At 55.4% G+C, this 15,197-nt stretch overlaps 1 protein-coding gene across 1 annotated transcript; it reads right to left on the reverse strand.

Moving 5' to 3' along the window:
- Positions 1–2,251: 2,251 nt before the first annotated feature.
- LOC308276579 (cytochrome P450 4F2-like) lies at positions 2,252–13,351 on the reverse strand (the record flags this gene model as incomplete). Its single annotated transcript, XM_080715403.1, has 12 exons — positions 2,252–2,417; positions 2,848–2,930; positions 3,102–3,166; positions 3,260–3,393; positions 5,201–5,330; positions 5,508–5,574; positions 7,105–7,375; positions 8,105–8,226; positions 8,424–8,551; positions 8,642–8,695; positions 11,802–11,946; positions 13,154–13,351. The coding sequence occupies 12 exons, from the start codon at positions 13,349–13,351 to the stop codon at positions 2,252–2,254; spliced, it is 1,563 nt and encodes a 520-aa protein (XP_080571529.1).
- Positions 13,352–15,197: the final 1,846 nt, after the last annotated feature.

The raw sequence follows: 15,197 nt of genomic DNA on the forward strand, positions 1-15,197 counted from the left end.
CAGAGGCATTCTACCTCCAAACTACATCCCCAACCCTACTTTATTTTTTATATTGAAACAGGATTTCACCAGGCCAATGAGAATCTCAATACTTGCTGAGGCTGTCCTTGAACCCACTATCCTCCTGTCTCACCCTCCCAAGTACTGGGATTACAAGCATGCACCATCATGCCCGGCTCTCACGTTTTATAATATAGGTCAAACCCCAAAACATTCTACCTCACAGCTATGTCCCCAGCCTTATTTTTAATTATTTATTATGTAACAGGGTCTTGTTAGGTTGCTTCTGGTATAAATTGCTGAGGCTGGCCTTGAACGGGTGATCCTCCTGTCTCAGCCTCTCAGTACTGGTGTTACAGGCATGTGCCACTGTGCCCGGCTACCTTTCCTCTTTTTAAGTTGATGGTCTAGGGTATTTTTTAAAAAGTGACAGAACATTGATTACCACATAGCAAACATGGGTTGTTCTGTCCATGAGTGACCTTTTTGACTGTGGGTTTTTTTGTTCTAGTTGCGTTTGGTTTGCTTCTCAATCAAGCCACTGTGTGGTAGGTGGGTAAGTCATGACCCTGTCAACAGCCATAGATAGGGGACAGGCAGGGAGTCTAAATAATGGAGGTGACAATGGCAGGTCCAGCCCCCCTTCCAGTGTAACAGCCCCCAGCAGCAGCGCACTCCTCAAACCCGGCCAGCAACTCAGAATGGTGCTGAAGTTGGGTGGAGGCTCAGACAGAGAGGGTCTGCACCTGGTGCATGCCAACCCGCCAAAACTGGTTTCAAATGGACCAATCAGAGCTGGCCTGATTGGTAAATACCTGTCATCCCGATACTCGGGAGGCTAAGACAGGAGGCTCACAGGTTCAACACCAGCCTCAGAAATCTAACGAGACCCTGTTTCAAAATTTAAAAATAAGCCGGGCGTGGTGGCTCACGCTTGTAATCCCAGCATTCGGGGAGGCTGAGACCTGGAAGATCCCGGTTCGCAGACAGCCTCAGCTACTTAGTGAGGCATTCTGCAACTCAGTGAGACCCGGTTTCAAAATAAAGAATAAAAAATAGGGCAGGGGGTGTAGCTTGGAGGTCAAATGCTCCTGGGTTCCATCCCCAGACCCGCAAAAAAAAAAAAAAAAAATTAAAAATTAAAAATAGCCCGGCGTAGTGGTGCATGCTTGTAATCCCCGCGCTTGGGAGGCTGAGACAGGAGGATCGCACGGGTTCGAAGCCAGCCTCAGCTACTTAGTGAGGCTTTCAGCAACTTAGTGAGACCCTTTTTCCAAATAAAATATAAAAAAGGTCTGGGAGTATAGCCCGAAGGTAGAAAGCCTCTGGGTTCCACTCCCAGTACCACCCAAAAAAAAAAAAAAAAAAATACTGCCGACTGCCGGGTGTGGTGGCCCACGCTTGTAATCCCAGCATTCAGGAGGCTGAGACCTGAGGATCACAGTTCGCAGACAGCCTCAGCTACTTAGTGAGGCCCTCTGCAACTCAGTGAGACTCGGTTTCAAAATAAAGAACAAAAGATTGGGCAGGGGGTGTAGCTCAGAGGCAAATGCCCCTGGGTTCCATCCCCAGAAAACAAAATTAAAAAATAAAATAAAATAAAATGGGCTGGTGGTATGGCTAGGAGGTAAAATGCCTCTGGGTTCAATCCACAGTATGAAAAAATATATTTAAAAAAAGGACCAATCAGGCCTCAGATTCCAAACTGGATTCCCAAAATGGACCAATCAGATGAGTTGCCAGGTTACATAAACTAGCCTCCAGGAGGGCAGCAGTGGCTCCTGGAAGGTGACTGGGGCGCCCTGCTATAGACCGCAGGCCCTTAGCAGGACCTCTCTCCTGTACAGGAGCTTAGCTGGCTTTCTTTGTCTCCTACTAAAAGCTGCACGCTCCTAAACTGAATTCTTTTGCTCTTGGAGAACCTCGGTAAGCTATAAATTAGGGGCCTAGACCTCCTACTCCGAGCTGCTTCAATCTCACAGACTTAGGAAGGGGAAAAACCGCGGTGTGGGAGTCTCCGAGTCAACTCAAGAGAAGGTCAAGACAGCAGACCCGCGCTCCCACCCAGGCGCTGCTCTGGACCCCCGCGGTCGCCCAGTCTCCCCAGAATGCGCTCAGGGAGGCTCAGACACAGGTGACCACAGTTTATTTCGATTCGTGGGCGGGGCCACACGATTGGGGCGGGGCCACGTGGTGGGCGGGGTCGTGTGGGAGGGGAGGGGCCACGCCCCGCAGTCTGGGTCCCGGCTCCTTAGGGCAGCGGCTCCACCCGCAGCCAGAGCCCACCCTCGGCGCGCAGGATCAGCTCTGGCTTCCTACGCGGCTCCTTAGCATCCGGGAGGACGCGGAAGCGCAGCAGCGTCAGCGCCAGGACCACCTTCATCTCGTTGATGGCGAACGTCTGCCCGATGCAGTTCCTGCAGGAGGGGAGGGGGCTCTGAGCGCGCTGGGGACCCCACCCAGACCCCATCCTAGCGCCACCTGGCCGGAACCCCAGCCCACCCCGAACACCCTGGGGTGCAGCGAGGGGCACTGACGTCCTGAACCCCATGTGGGCCTCCATATCCCCGAGTCTGGCCCAGACCCCAGCCCCAACTCAGACCAGCAGCGGGCAGGGGCTCTGAGCGCACGCACCCCTTCCTTGGGGTCTTGGAGAGGGGCTCTGAGCGCACGAACCCCTTTTCCTGGAGCTGTGGGGAGGGGCTCTGAGCACACCGCCCACCTGACACCCACTCTCAACCTTTGCACGTGAGCTGCGAGGACGCACACCCGGAACTGACCACTCGGAACCCCCCCCCTCGCTCCTCCCAGGGTGTCTCCCAGAGCCCCAACCCCACCCGTCCTCACCTGGGCCCTGCCGAAAAGGGAATAAAGGCCAGAGGCGACCTGTCCTTGGTGTTCGCTGGGTCAAAGCGGTAGGGATCATAGGTCTGGAGGAGACAGAAACCAGGTTGCCGTGGGGCGCGGGCCTCCCAGCACAGCCAGGGAGACACAGATGCATGTGGTGGGGCAGGTGAGGTCCGATTCCTGGATCAAGATGCCACCCCCCTCTAGGACCCCTGCAGTGGGCAAGAATGGGAGGGGAGAGGGGCCCTGAGCACCTCAGGGTTGGGCCACACCGCTGGGTTGTGATGGGTCCCCAAAATACTGATGAGGCAGATCACACCTGTGGGAGAGAGGAGGGGGCCATCAGGACAAGCCCCCCCCTCCGGTGGCCCCCTCTTCCTGCCCAGTTGCCTCCTCCCCCGCCACGTGGTACCTTTGGGGATGACCCGGCCATCCGGGAGCACCACGTCCTGGGTGCAGGCGCGGGAGACGGCTGTGACTGGGGGGTGCAGACGCAGACTCTCCTTAATGCACATGGTCAGGAAGGGCAGCTGGGCCAGGTCCTCCCTAGGGGACCCCAACAGTCATCCAGGAGCAAAACCGCCCTGACCCCCTTGCCCCTTGATTGTCCAGTGAAATGTTTTCTCGCTCCCATAAGCCCCAAGTGGATTCAATATTTGAGAAATAGCAAGGAAGATAATAGGAAAATATGCTGTCAGGTACTTTTAAAAAAATTATTGGTACTGGGGATTGAAACCAGGAGCATTCTACCTCTGAGCTATACCCTCAGAGCTTTTGCTTTTTATTTTGAGAAAGGGTCTCTCTGGCTTGTTAAGGGTCTCACTAAGCTTCTGAGGCTGACCTCCAACCTACAATCCTCCTGTCTCAACTTCCGAAGTAGTGGGATGACAGCCATGTGCCACTGCACCCAGATAGCCGCCAGGTATCTTTAGAAGCTTTTTCCAGGCAAAAACAATAACCAAACTCCCACTATAAAAAAGTTAATAATGAAGCCGGGCATGGTGGCTTGTAATCCCCACGCTTGGGAGGCTGAGACAGGAGGATCGTGTAGGTTTGAAGTCAGCCTCAGCTGCCTTAAGAGACCCTATTTCCAAATAAAATATAAAATAGGTCTGGGAGGGCAGCCCGGAGGTAAAAGGCCCCTGGGTTCCATCCCCAGTACCACCAAAAGAAAAAAAGTTAATAATGTTTCATGAAAATAAATATTATTTATGGCATTGAGAAAAATCAAACTAGAAATGAGAAACAAAATTAATGGAGCTTGTTTTTGTTTTTGTTTTTTGCTTTTTGACTCCCATCTTCACCCCATTACTGGGCATTGAAGCCAGGACCTTGCACATGCTAGGTAAGTACTCTAAAACTGAGAGACATCAGAAAAACCTTTCTATTTTATTCTGAGACAGGGTCTCACTAAGTTACCTGGCTGGACTTGAACTTTCATCACGCCCTGCCCCCACGCAATCTCTCTCTCTTCTCTCTTCTCTCTTCTCTCTTCCCTCTTCTCTCTCTCTTCTCCCCTCTCTCTCTCTCTCTCTCTCTCTCTCTCTCTCTCTCTCTCCCCCCTTTCCTCCCTCCTTTTTAACTTTTTCCTTTTCCATCTCTCTGTGCCTCTCCCCTTCACACATACGTCTTCCCTCCTCCTCTCCTCTCCTATCTTCTCTTTTCTCCTCCTCCTCTTCCTCCTTCTCTCTCTGACCCCCTCCTTGGCTCAGACTTTCAGTTGTTCTCCAGTGAGCGCTAAATGTCTCCTGATCAGCACGCGGCATCTCAGCAGAGACACTTCCTTTACCTCTGGGCTTGGCTTGCTTAGTCTCAGTGCCGGCCCTGCTCGTGTGCGCTTGGAGGGACATGACCTGGGACTCTCCTCCTACCAGCTGGGAGTTCCAGGGGTACATCCCTGGACAGAGTCCTTCCAGGCATCTAGAGCACAGAACAGGGGTGGGTAGGCAGGGTGGGGAATGGACTGAACAGGCTGCATGGATGAGGGATGTAGGTTCTGGGTGGGCAGTAGGGTAGAAATTAGAATGCAGGAGGACAAACATTCAGGGAGGTGAAAATGCTTTTTTAAGAGAAAAGGAAAGGAAAGATGGAAGATATTCACTAATTAACATGTGCTAAATGGCAACATCTGTCCTCAAACACTGTCACCAATTCTCCCAGCAGTCCTGACCTTCCTGTCTGTAAAGCCTCTAACATGTCCCTCGCTGGCCAGGCTGGGTACCAGCCCCACCTCTGGGCTCAGGCCCCACTCCCACCAGCCAATATGGAGGACTCAGCACTAACCTCTCCCCTCGCCCTCTCAGGAGCACAGCAACGCCAGGGCTCAGGATCGGCCCGGGACCCGCACACTCACCACTCGATCTCCTGGGGCTCCCGGTCCCTCAGCAGCTCCTGCACCTCCTGCCGGCAGCGCTCCTGGTGCTCCGGGTGCCTCGCCAGGTTGTACAGGACCCAGGAGAGGCCACTGGCCGTGGTGTCGTGGCCTGAGGGGCAGCCGGGCAGCCGTGGGTCTCTGGGCTGCTTCAGCACTCGAGGGTGGACAGCGCCCACCCAGGGAGGCCCAGGGAGGATGGGGAAGGGAGGCTGGCACAGGGAGGGACCCAGGGGCCACCCGCCACGATGGAGGGGCCCACCCCTGTGCCCCACACTAGGACCCTCACCCCCAAACATGAAGGTGTCGGCCTCCGCTCGGATGTCCTCGTCAGACAAGGCCTTGCCGTTTTCATCCTGAGACGGGGCGAGACCCTCGAGTCACACCAGGTCTAGGAGCCTGAGTCTAACTTGACTGCCTCTGAAGATCTGTCTTCCAGCCAGAATCCCAGGCCCACTCACACCTCCCTCGGCCACCGTGGACAGATTCCCACCCCACAGCCACCCTCCTGGCCTCCTGATTGCAGAAATCACTGATCCATGCATGGATATTTTCATGTCTCGGTATCTGTGAGAGGAAGTTAGCAGCACAAGATGACTGAATGGCAAGTGACCTTGGAAGTTAGGTACTGAGCATGAATTACCTTGGATACTTGCTCACATTCTTAAGGGGGAATGTAAATCCAGATTGCTTGGTTTGAATGTCTTTGCTCCAGAAGCAATTTGTTTATGCTCCAGGATGGTTCTTGTTCGTTCTCGTTTTCTATCTCTCTCTCTCTCTCTCTCTCTCTCTCTCTCTCTCTCTCTCTCTCTCTCTCTCTCTCTCTCTCTCTCTCTCTCTCTCCCCCCTCCCCCTCTCTCAGCAAGAAGAGACAAATAAGCCCTCTGTCCTATTTATAGTTGAAGCCTTATAATATGCATGCTTATCTCCTAGGGTGTAAACCCTGTTTCACAGACAATTAAAAATGTTACATCAGCCAGGCATGGTGGCCCACACTGGCAATACCAGTACTTGGGAAGCTGAGACAGGAGCATTAACAGATTTGCGGCCAGCCTCAGCTACTTAGTGAGGCCCTTTGCAACTCAGTGAGACCCTGTTTCAAAATAAAGAGTAAAAAACTGGGCTTGGGATATAGCTCAGAGGTAGAGTGACCCTGGGTTCTATCTCCATTACCACAAAAAAAAAAAAGTGACATCACTCAGTGAAAGAAAGAAGGGTGAGTCATTGCTTCAAACCTGCTCCGGCTGCTGTTACTGCCCTGACTAATCGCAGGGATCCTCATATGAGTCTGATGTATCTGCTAACATATATGTAGATAGAGAAGAGCTTATTGCTAACTTATTAACCTGTAAACACAATAAAACCTCTGGCCATTCACAGTTTCAAATCTAGCAGTCCTCTGATGACTGCAATCTGGAGTCATCTCTTAAAATCTTTTTGTTCTGGCTTGTCCTGCCCTCAGATACCTTCCACAACGCCCCGTACCCTCTAGATCAAGCTCAGGTTATCTGACTTGGCATTGGACATCACAATCCATCCCCCAAACTGGGTGTGGTGGCACACACCTGCAATCCCAATACCTGGGAGACTGAGACAGGAGGATCATAGGTTCAAGGCCATCCAGCCTCAGCAACTTAGCAAGGACTTTCACAACTTAAGAGACCCTGTTTCAAAATAAAAAAAAAAAAATAGGGCTGGGGGTGCAGCTCAGAGGCAAAATACCCTTGGGTGCGATCCCCAGCAGGAGAAAAAACTCCATTCCCTGAGATCAGGGATGTGGCTCATGGTAGAGGGATAGCCTAGCATATGCAAGACGTTGGATTTGATGCCCAGCGACATCACATACGCACACACAAAAAGACCCATCCTCTTCTTAGAGACCCCACCTTGGCCAACAGGAGCACGTCAATGAAGTCCAAGGTTTTGGACTTGGCCTTGGCCTGCAAGAAGTCCTCCATGTCCTGGCTGGGGAGGGTGCGGCGCCGCTCCTGGATGACGGCGTCTGTGAAGTCGTGCACCACGCGGCAGGCCTCCTGGAAGCGCCGCCCAGCTCCTGTGAGGGCGTACAGGAAGTCCAGGTATAGGAAGAGGTTCTGGTGCCTTTGGACCACAAGAGCACTGAGCTCCAGGATGGCGGCGATGTATTCACTAGGCTTCCTGCAGGATGAGGAAAAAGTGGGGGAGTGATTTTAACAACCCTAAAGGCCCAGGATCACCACTCACCAGCAGCTGGAAGCTGCCTCCTGGCAGGAAACTGGGTGTCCGGAAACACACAGCTCCCGCCGACCCACGCTGGGGAGGAGCCATGAGGCTCAGCTCTGATAAATGTCTTCTCTCCCAGTATTGCATCTCTCCGGAGCCCCGTTTGGACATCATACCTGTTCTCGTTCTCTCTACCTAGTGTCCTGTCCTTGTCCTTCCTGAAACACACACTCAAGTCTCATTCTCCTCCGATGCTTGGCCCCGCCCATTCGGAGACCCCCATCCAGTGTCAACTCCATCTGGCATCTACAAGCTGGTTGGTGTTGCACAGAGCTCAGCTCTGATCCTACCCCTCATCGCATCAAATACCTTCCTGGCTCCCTGGGAACCTCAGGACAAGGTCCACAGCCCTCTGCCTGGCTCTCCACTGCCCACACGGTCCAGCCACTCCTCCCCGCCAACCTCACCTCCGAGGCTCTGCTCCCGCAGCTTGCACACACAAGTGCTCACCCGAGCCCCTTGTCCTCACTCCAGCACCTCATCCTTCCTGCAAGGACCCATTCTCTCCCTCCCTGTCCCTCAAAATCAGTCCCGCCCAGCTCCTCCAGGAAGCCTCCTCTGGCCCCGCCCTCCCACGGCTCCATGCCCTGTGGCCCTGGTTCCCAGGTTCCAGCCAGGACGCACTCCTGACAGTTGCTATTGAAGCCGAAGACACATTTCTGCAGACTGTCCAAGGTCATGAGGCTGATGTGCTCGAACATCTCCAGGCGGGCGCTGCCCTCCGAGACCAGACGCTCCCACTTGTCCTGGACAGAGAAGGGGGCGGAGCTGGGGCTGGGCCTTGGCCCCCCTGACCCTCTCCCTAACCCTGACCACCAGGACAGACTCCTTAAAACCAGCCTCTGGGTCCTCGGGGTGACCCCGCAGATCCAGACCTGCAGACCGCTCTGTCCGGGCCCCAGTGCCCTAGGCTCCCACAGGGACCCAGGCTCGAGGGACTCACGTGCATGACCTTTGCGCTGTCATTGAAGATCTTTACGTAGGGCTTCAGGATGTTGAAATGGAAGGCAGGCGTGAGCATGCGACGGTGGCGGCTCCACTTGTCCCCAGCACTCAGCAGAAGCCCATCTCCTAGTAGGATGGCCGTGATTGATTGATGGGCAAGGGCAGCGGCTTCCCCGCACCCAAAGCTGTCCCAGCCCCCTCCCTGCAGTTACTTACCCAGCCAAGGCCTCATGAATCTGTAGAACATCTTGTCCTTTGGGGCAACAGCAGCTGGCAGGAAGGAGACCATCAGGGGTCATGGGGAGGTAAAAGGCTGGGAGACCAGCCAGGGCCTCACTCCCCCTCCAAGCCAGGCAGAGCAGGAGGGAGCCCAGGGCGGAGGACGTGGGACAAGGGGGCGGCCAGGGGACCAGACCAGGCTGCAGCAGAGCAGAGACGCAGGTGAACAGCGCAGAATGCGAAACACGGCTCCTGCGTGGCCCAACGTGTTCTGGAACCTTCTAGCACAACACAACACTCTGCAGAACCTAGGACATCCTAGATTTTGTGACATGTGACAGACAATGCGTATTAACATGCCCCAAACATGGCCCCAACATACATGACTTCCCTGACGTGCCGTACGTCTTCTGACATGGACCAGAGAGGACCAGGCCAGATCTCAGTGTGCTCACAGACAGACCCAGACAGGAATGACCCCACTGTATCCAGATGTGACCCAGGTGTGGTCCAGCTGGGCCTCAGACAGGAACTAAGACCTGCCTGCCTTAGACAAGAGTCAAATAAGGTCTCAGTCGCTTCTCAGAGGGACCTCACAGAAGCCCTGAACATGGCTTAGACACAGCCCTACAGGAAAGACAAGACAGCAGCTGAGATTAGACTCAAACAGACATGACTAGCCAACCCAGAACGTCTGAGCCACAGCCGAGCCCAGACACGACCATAGGACTCCAGGTGGAACCGGGTACAACACATTCCAGGTGTAACCAGGACCCAGGTGTCAGTGAACCTGGGTCAAGATGTGGCCACAGGGCGGGAATCACACAGACAGACTCCCAACAGGAGCAGACAGGCCCGAGGCCACACAGGTGGGGGGTGCAGGGAGACCAAGGAGGCCGGGCCTCACTGCTGCAGCCCCTGCCCGCCCGCGATCCCCCGGCAGCCTAAGCAACGCAGAGACCTTGGCATTGGGCAAGCTCGGCCATAGCAGCTTCTACCTGGAGCAGAGAGCACGGGCTTGATGCAGGAGGGGTGGAAGATGCGGAGCACGGGGTCGTAGGGCCCCACCCACCAGCAGCACACATCCCCAAAGGTGCTCGCCAGACCCTGGGTGTACAGGAGACCTTCCTCTGAACTCTGAATCTGCAAAGAGCAGAGAAGCTACAGTGCGCGCTCCAGGCTGCCCGAGCAGGACTCGCAGGGTGGGGACCCGGTGGAGCCCTGGAATCCACCTGGCAGCTCATCCTGTTCTGTGCTCGGCTCCGTCAGGGCTCACTGCCCCGGCCCTCCACATATGACAAAACAGTTCCCCCATTACAAGCACAGAGAGACTCAGTCCCCATGAGGACCCCAAACACCGTGTTCATCTGGGTTCTCTTCCACCCAATTTTCCAGATAAGGCTCTGAAGGATAGAGTCAAACACACACACACACACAAAACGCCCTCCCAGGGAGGTGGCCTGCCTAAGCCCTGAGGCCAGGGTGTGTGAACCCAAGGCCTGAGTCTTACCCATGGAACTGCTTTGCATTTGGAAAACAATAGCACCTGGAACTGCTTCCTGTGAAAATTGGGCAATCAGAGGCCATCAAATGCAGAATATATATTACATGATATAATTATATATATTGGCGGTACTAGGAATTGAACCCAGGGGCATTCTACCCCTGAGCTACACACTCAGCCCTATTTATTATTCTGTATGTTGAAACAGAGTCTCACTAAATTGCAGAGAGCCTCACTAAGCTGCTGAGGCTGACTTTGAACCTCTTATCCTTCCGACTCAGCCTTTCAAGCCCTGGGATTACCAGCATATGCCACCACGCCTAGCCAAATGAAGAATTTGTCCTATAACTCAGGCCCGGGCAATAAACTTGTTCATGGATCATTGAGAGAAGCCCAGAAGGCGGGCATGCTTGTAATCCCAACACTTGGGAGGCTGAGACAGGAGGATCGCAGTTAGAAGCCATCCTCAGCAGCTTAGTGAGGCTCTCAGCAACTTAGTGAGATTCTGTTTCCAAATAAAGTTATAAAATAGGTCTGGAGGTGTAGCTCAGAGGTAGAAGGCCCCTGAATTCCATCCCCAGTACCACAAAAAAAAAAAAACACAGAGAGAGAGAGAGAGAGAGAGAGAGAGAGAGAGAGAGAGAGAGAAGAGTCCAGAGGAATGGCGAGTCCTCACGCAGAACTGAACTTCTGAGACTCGTTCAGACCAGGAAGAAGGATGGCTTTGAACAGAACAATGAGACAGAGAAAGTCAAAACTGAGATAATGAAACAGATTCCCAAGGACACTGCTTAAAACCTGGACCCAGACATGCCTGGAGACCAATCCCTGAACTTCATAGCCAAGAGCTCCCTCTCTAGGCTTACATCGCAGGGTGAGTCACGTCACTCACAACTAACTGAAAGAGACTTCACCAGCCAGAGAGGGTCAGAAGCCTGCCCAGAATCAACCGCATGTTGGAATCAGAGCCACGGTCTGTTTGGTATTACCCTTCTGCTGCTCAACCTGGTCTGGCAAAGAATGGGGAGGGCAGAGGTCAGGAGAAGGCAGCCAGGCTGGGGCAACACCTTCTGGGAGATTCCTGGGGCAGGAGCCAGATATCACCACAGCATACAAGGCGCAGCGGTGCAGAAGGAGCCCACAGGAGCTGGGTCCTGCGAACGGCAGCCCAGACTCCAGCAGCGGCGGCTCTCCTGTGGCTTGGGGCCTGGCAACAGGCACAGGAGGGACTTCAGATGCTCTGGTCCCCATCACCTGCCCCTGTTCTAATGCCTCCTCCTCATCGTCCCTGACCCGGCCCCAGCGCCTCCTCCCCCAGGACACCTCCGCTGCCCAGCAGAGAGCTGGCTTCTGCGCCAGGGTCACTGCCCACCTGTCCCCTGCTGACCCTATGAGGTGGGGACGTCTCTATCTTGATTCATCTCCTCGAGATAGAGGCTTCCTCCAGGACAGGAGCCCCGGGGTGCAGGAACCAGCAGGATGGGGGAAGTGTGGCATCAGTGGGGAAGGAGACAGCGAAGTGGGGGCCAGTGAGTAAACCGAAGGAAGAGGAAGAAGGCTGGGAGCTGAGGGACGGGCCCAGGCACTGCAGAGACACAGAGAGGCTGGGGGTAGAGGACTTGACCCCTCGAAGGGCCAAGGTCCACATGGTACCTGAGGCATTGAGGACGGATCGGATGATGTCGGGGTGGCACAAAGTGACCAGGGGAATGACAGGCCCCAGCCAGGTCATGAAGCCCTGCGGGGAGGTGCTCACCAGCTGAGTCACCTTCTTCATGCCCTCCTCTGTGGGCGGGATCTGCAAGCAAGGCAGGGTGGGCACACCTGAGACGGACCGTGTCAGGTGCCCACCTGCCCGGGCTATGGGACGCCCATGGATCTGGTCAAGGTGATCCCTGGGTGTGTCAGGGAGGAGATTCTACGGGCAGGATCTGTGGTCAGTAGTATGGCCTCAGGACATGTCCCCAAGGTTTGACCCACATCCTTTCCTGTCCTTACAAGGACCTTCAGCCTCAGAGACCTCAGGGGAACAGAGGGGGCCTCCAGCACTCCATCAGGGTGACAGTACCCACCTGAGAGCACCCGCCACCCACCAGGCAGATCATCCTGTGCCTGCTCTCGCTGAGCCTGGGCACACACCGAACCACTACCAGTGCCCGTTACCAGTGAAGCCACCGAGGCACAGTGCCCAGAGGAGGAAATCGAGGCAGGTCAAAGTCAAAGACTGCAGTAAAGAGGAAGGTCAAATATGGCTTCCAAAAGCAGAAGTGAGCAGACAACGTTTTCTGGGTTGGGCAACAGGTCTGTTAGTATATCTTAGGGGAGAGAGCAAGATAAGAGGAAAATGAGCTGGGCAGGGTGGTGCAGGCCTGTCATCCCAGTACTTGGAAGAGTGAGACAGGAGGTTCACAGATTCCAGGACAGCCTCAGCAACTTAGCAAGACCCTGTTTCAAAACAAAAGAAAAAGGCTGGAGGTTGTAGCTTAGAGGTAGACTGCCCCTGGGTTCAATTTTCAGTACCAAAAAAAAAGAGGAAGGGAACTCAGGAAGGGTGAGGGTGGGGAGCCCCACCTCTCCCCAGCCTGGCTGTGCCCCTGGGAGCCTGGAGGACATTGTGGCTCAGGCCTGTGAACACCAAAGCCCAGAGCTGAGCCGACAGAGGAGGGACGAGCAATGCTGCTGGACAGTGCCGCAGGACCCAGGCCAGCAGCGGAGTGTGGGAGCACCCGGGGCCCCCTTGGTGCCGGCTGCCCTTAGCCCACGCCGGTGCTCCCATGTGGAGAAGACAGCCAGAGCTGAGTCCTGAGCAGAGCAGGAGGACCCATGTGAGGGGCTCGGAGCCGGTCCTGGAATGAGCTCCTGACAGAGGAAGAAGGGAGCCCCACCCTCGCTGCTCTGCCGTCCTGGACCCAGCCACCCCTGATCTCAGCTCCCGGGGCCCATTCCAGACCCCTGCGAAGCCCACACCCCTGTGATGCTCCAGATTCACCCGCCTCTGCACTCACCTGGCCCAGGTGACCCATGAACCACTTCCGGTGGGGGGCCTCTGGGAAACACCGCAGCCGACGAGACAAGTTGTAGAAAGCACAGGTCCAGCTCAGGAAGCGGGCCAGGAGCCAGGAGGCGCCGACCAGCAGCAGGAGCAGCCAAGGAGAGGCGGCCCCCAGCCCCAGGCCCAGCCAGGAGAGGCCCAGCTGCGGCATCCTGCAGACAGGGGGAGCAGCTGAGGCCCAGGAAGGCACATGGGGAGGAACGGCATTGTGGGAAGGGCAGGAGGTGCTCCAGGATGGGAGGAAGACCAGGGAGAAAGACAGTGAGAGCATCTCAGGAGGAGGAGCTGGAGGGGCGCAGGAAGGGAAACTGAGCCGGGCCCGCACTTCCTGAACCATTCCTGAGTGGCTGTTACCCAGAAACCACTGGCTCCCGGAGCCATCCTGGCCTTGGTCAGCACCCTCCCCATCCCAGGAAGGAAGCCCTGCCCCAGCACCGCAGTCTGGCACCTTCTGTCGGGAGAGCTCGTGCCCACAACCTCCTCTTCCCTCCTCTGAGACTTCTGTATCAGGGTTTCCTAAGTTGGAGGCAGCTGCAAGGCTGGGCTGGGCTGGGCTGGGCCAGCCAATCCCCAGCCTGGGCTGCCTCCTCCCGGCTAGGCCAGCCAATCGTCAGCCTGGGCTGCCTCCTCCCTGCTAGGCCAGCCAATCCCCAGCCTGGGCTGCCTCCTCCCTGCTGGGCCAGCTGCCAAAATAAGCTGTGGGCAGGACCAGCTGCAAGCAGAGGCCACCACCGGCAGGGGCACTAGATCCTTAGGACTTGCAATTCTATACGGGGCGGGGGCAAGTTTCAGTTGGGCAAAGGTGACCCTCAGCTGCGATGTTTACAGCCATCCCTGCCCTTCCATGTCCGGAGGGTAGGAGATAAAGGATGATCTTGGAGTGTCAGCAACCCAGGCCCAGCCTCATGCCAACATCTCCTGAGCACCCATCTCACAGTGGGCAGGGAGGAGGCTGGACCCCATGCCTGGGTGCAGGGTTAGGAGGCTCTGAGGTGGGGGCCTGTGGAGTCCAAGCCCCGCCTCCAAGCAGCCCAGGGCCTGTGCTGACACCTGAGTCCTAGGAACAGGAGCAAACAACCCAGCCCACTAGAGGATAATCTGGCTCAGATTCCAGGTTAAGGAGCCCAGCTGGAAGAGCACTTCTGGAAGTGGGGCTCGTGGGGAGGCCTGGGGGTGCTGAGTGGGGTCTGGAGAGGCCGGGGAAGGGGAGGAAGAGCCAGGGCACCAGGGGAGCCTCGTTCTGCCTCGCCTTTGCTGAGTGTGGCAGTGCCCGCCCTCCTGGGCTTAGTCCTCCCATCTGGGAAAAGGGATGTCAGATAAGGGCCTTGCAGGGGACACAGGAGGACTCTCTAGGGAAGGAGCCCCAAACCAGGGCGTGAATGAAGGGGCGGCAATGACCACTTCAGCTGCTTTGAGCCACGACTGCAATCTGCACAAGACTGCCAGTGAAGCCGGGTGCAGAGACATGACATATGCCTGTGACCCCAGTTCCTGGAGGCTGAGACAGGAGGAGGATGGTAGGGGTGAGACCAGCCTCAGCAACTTGGTGAGACCCTGCTTCAAAATAAAAAATAAATTAGTGCTGGGGGTGTTATCTCAGAGGTAGAATGCCCCTGGGTTCAAATTCCAGTTTCAATCACACACACACAGAAAAAGTCAGTGAAAAAAATCACATGCACACAGAAAAGTCAGTGAAGCCCTAGTGTGTGCTGAGCAGCATACAGAAAGTATACCTACCATGTGCAAGGATCTCCACATAAAGTGTGCCTACAGAATGCAGCCTGCTCAGCAGAGAACACGCCTATGAATGCCATCTCATGTATATAAACTGCCTAGTGGGTACCATCAGCTCTGCATAAAGCATGCCTACTGTGCGCCAGGGGCTCACCTCACCAATGCCCAAGGTTTCTCCTGACCTTCTCCTGATCTCTCTGGACTGGAAGGCCTGGGGATCAATCCCCAACAGAAAGAACAAGAACAAGAACAGCAATGGCAGA

The sequence above is a fragment of the Muscardinus avellanarius genome (genome assembly GCF_963383645.1).
Source record: "Muscardinus avellanarius genome assembly, chromosome: 18".
Taxonomy (NCBI): Eukaryota; Metazoa; Chordata; class Mammalia; order Rodentia; family Gliridae; genus Muscardinus; species Muscardinus avellanarius.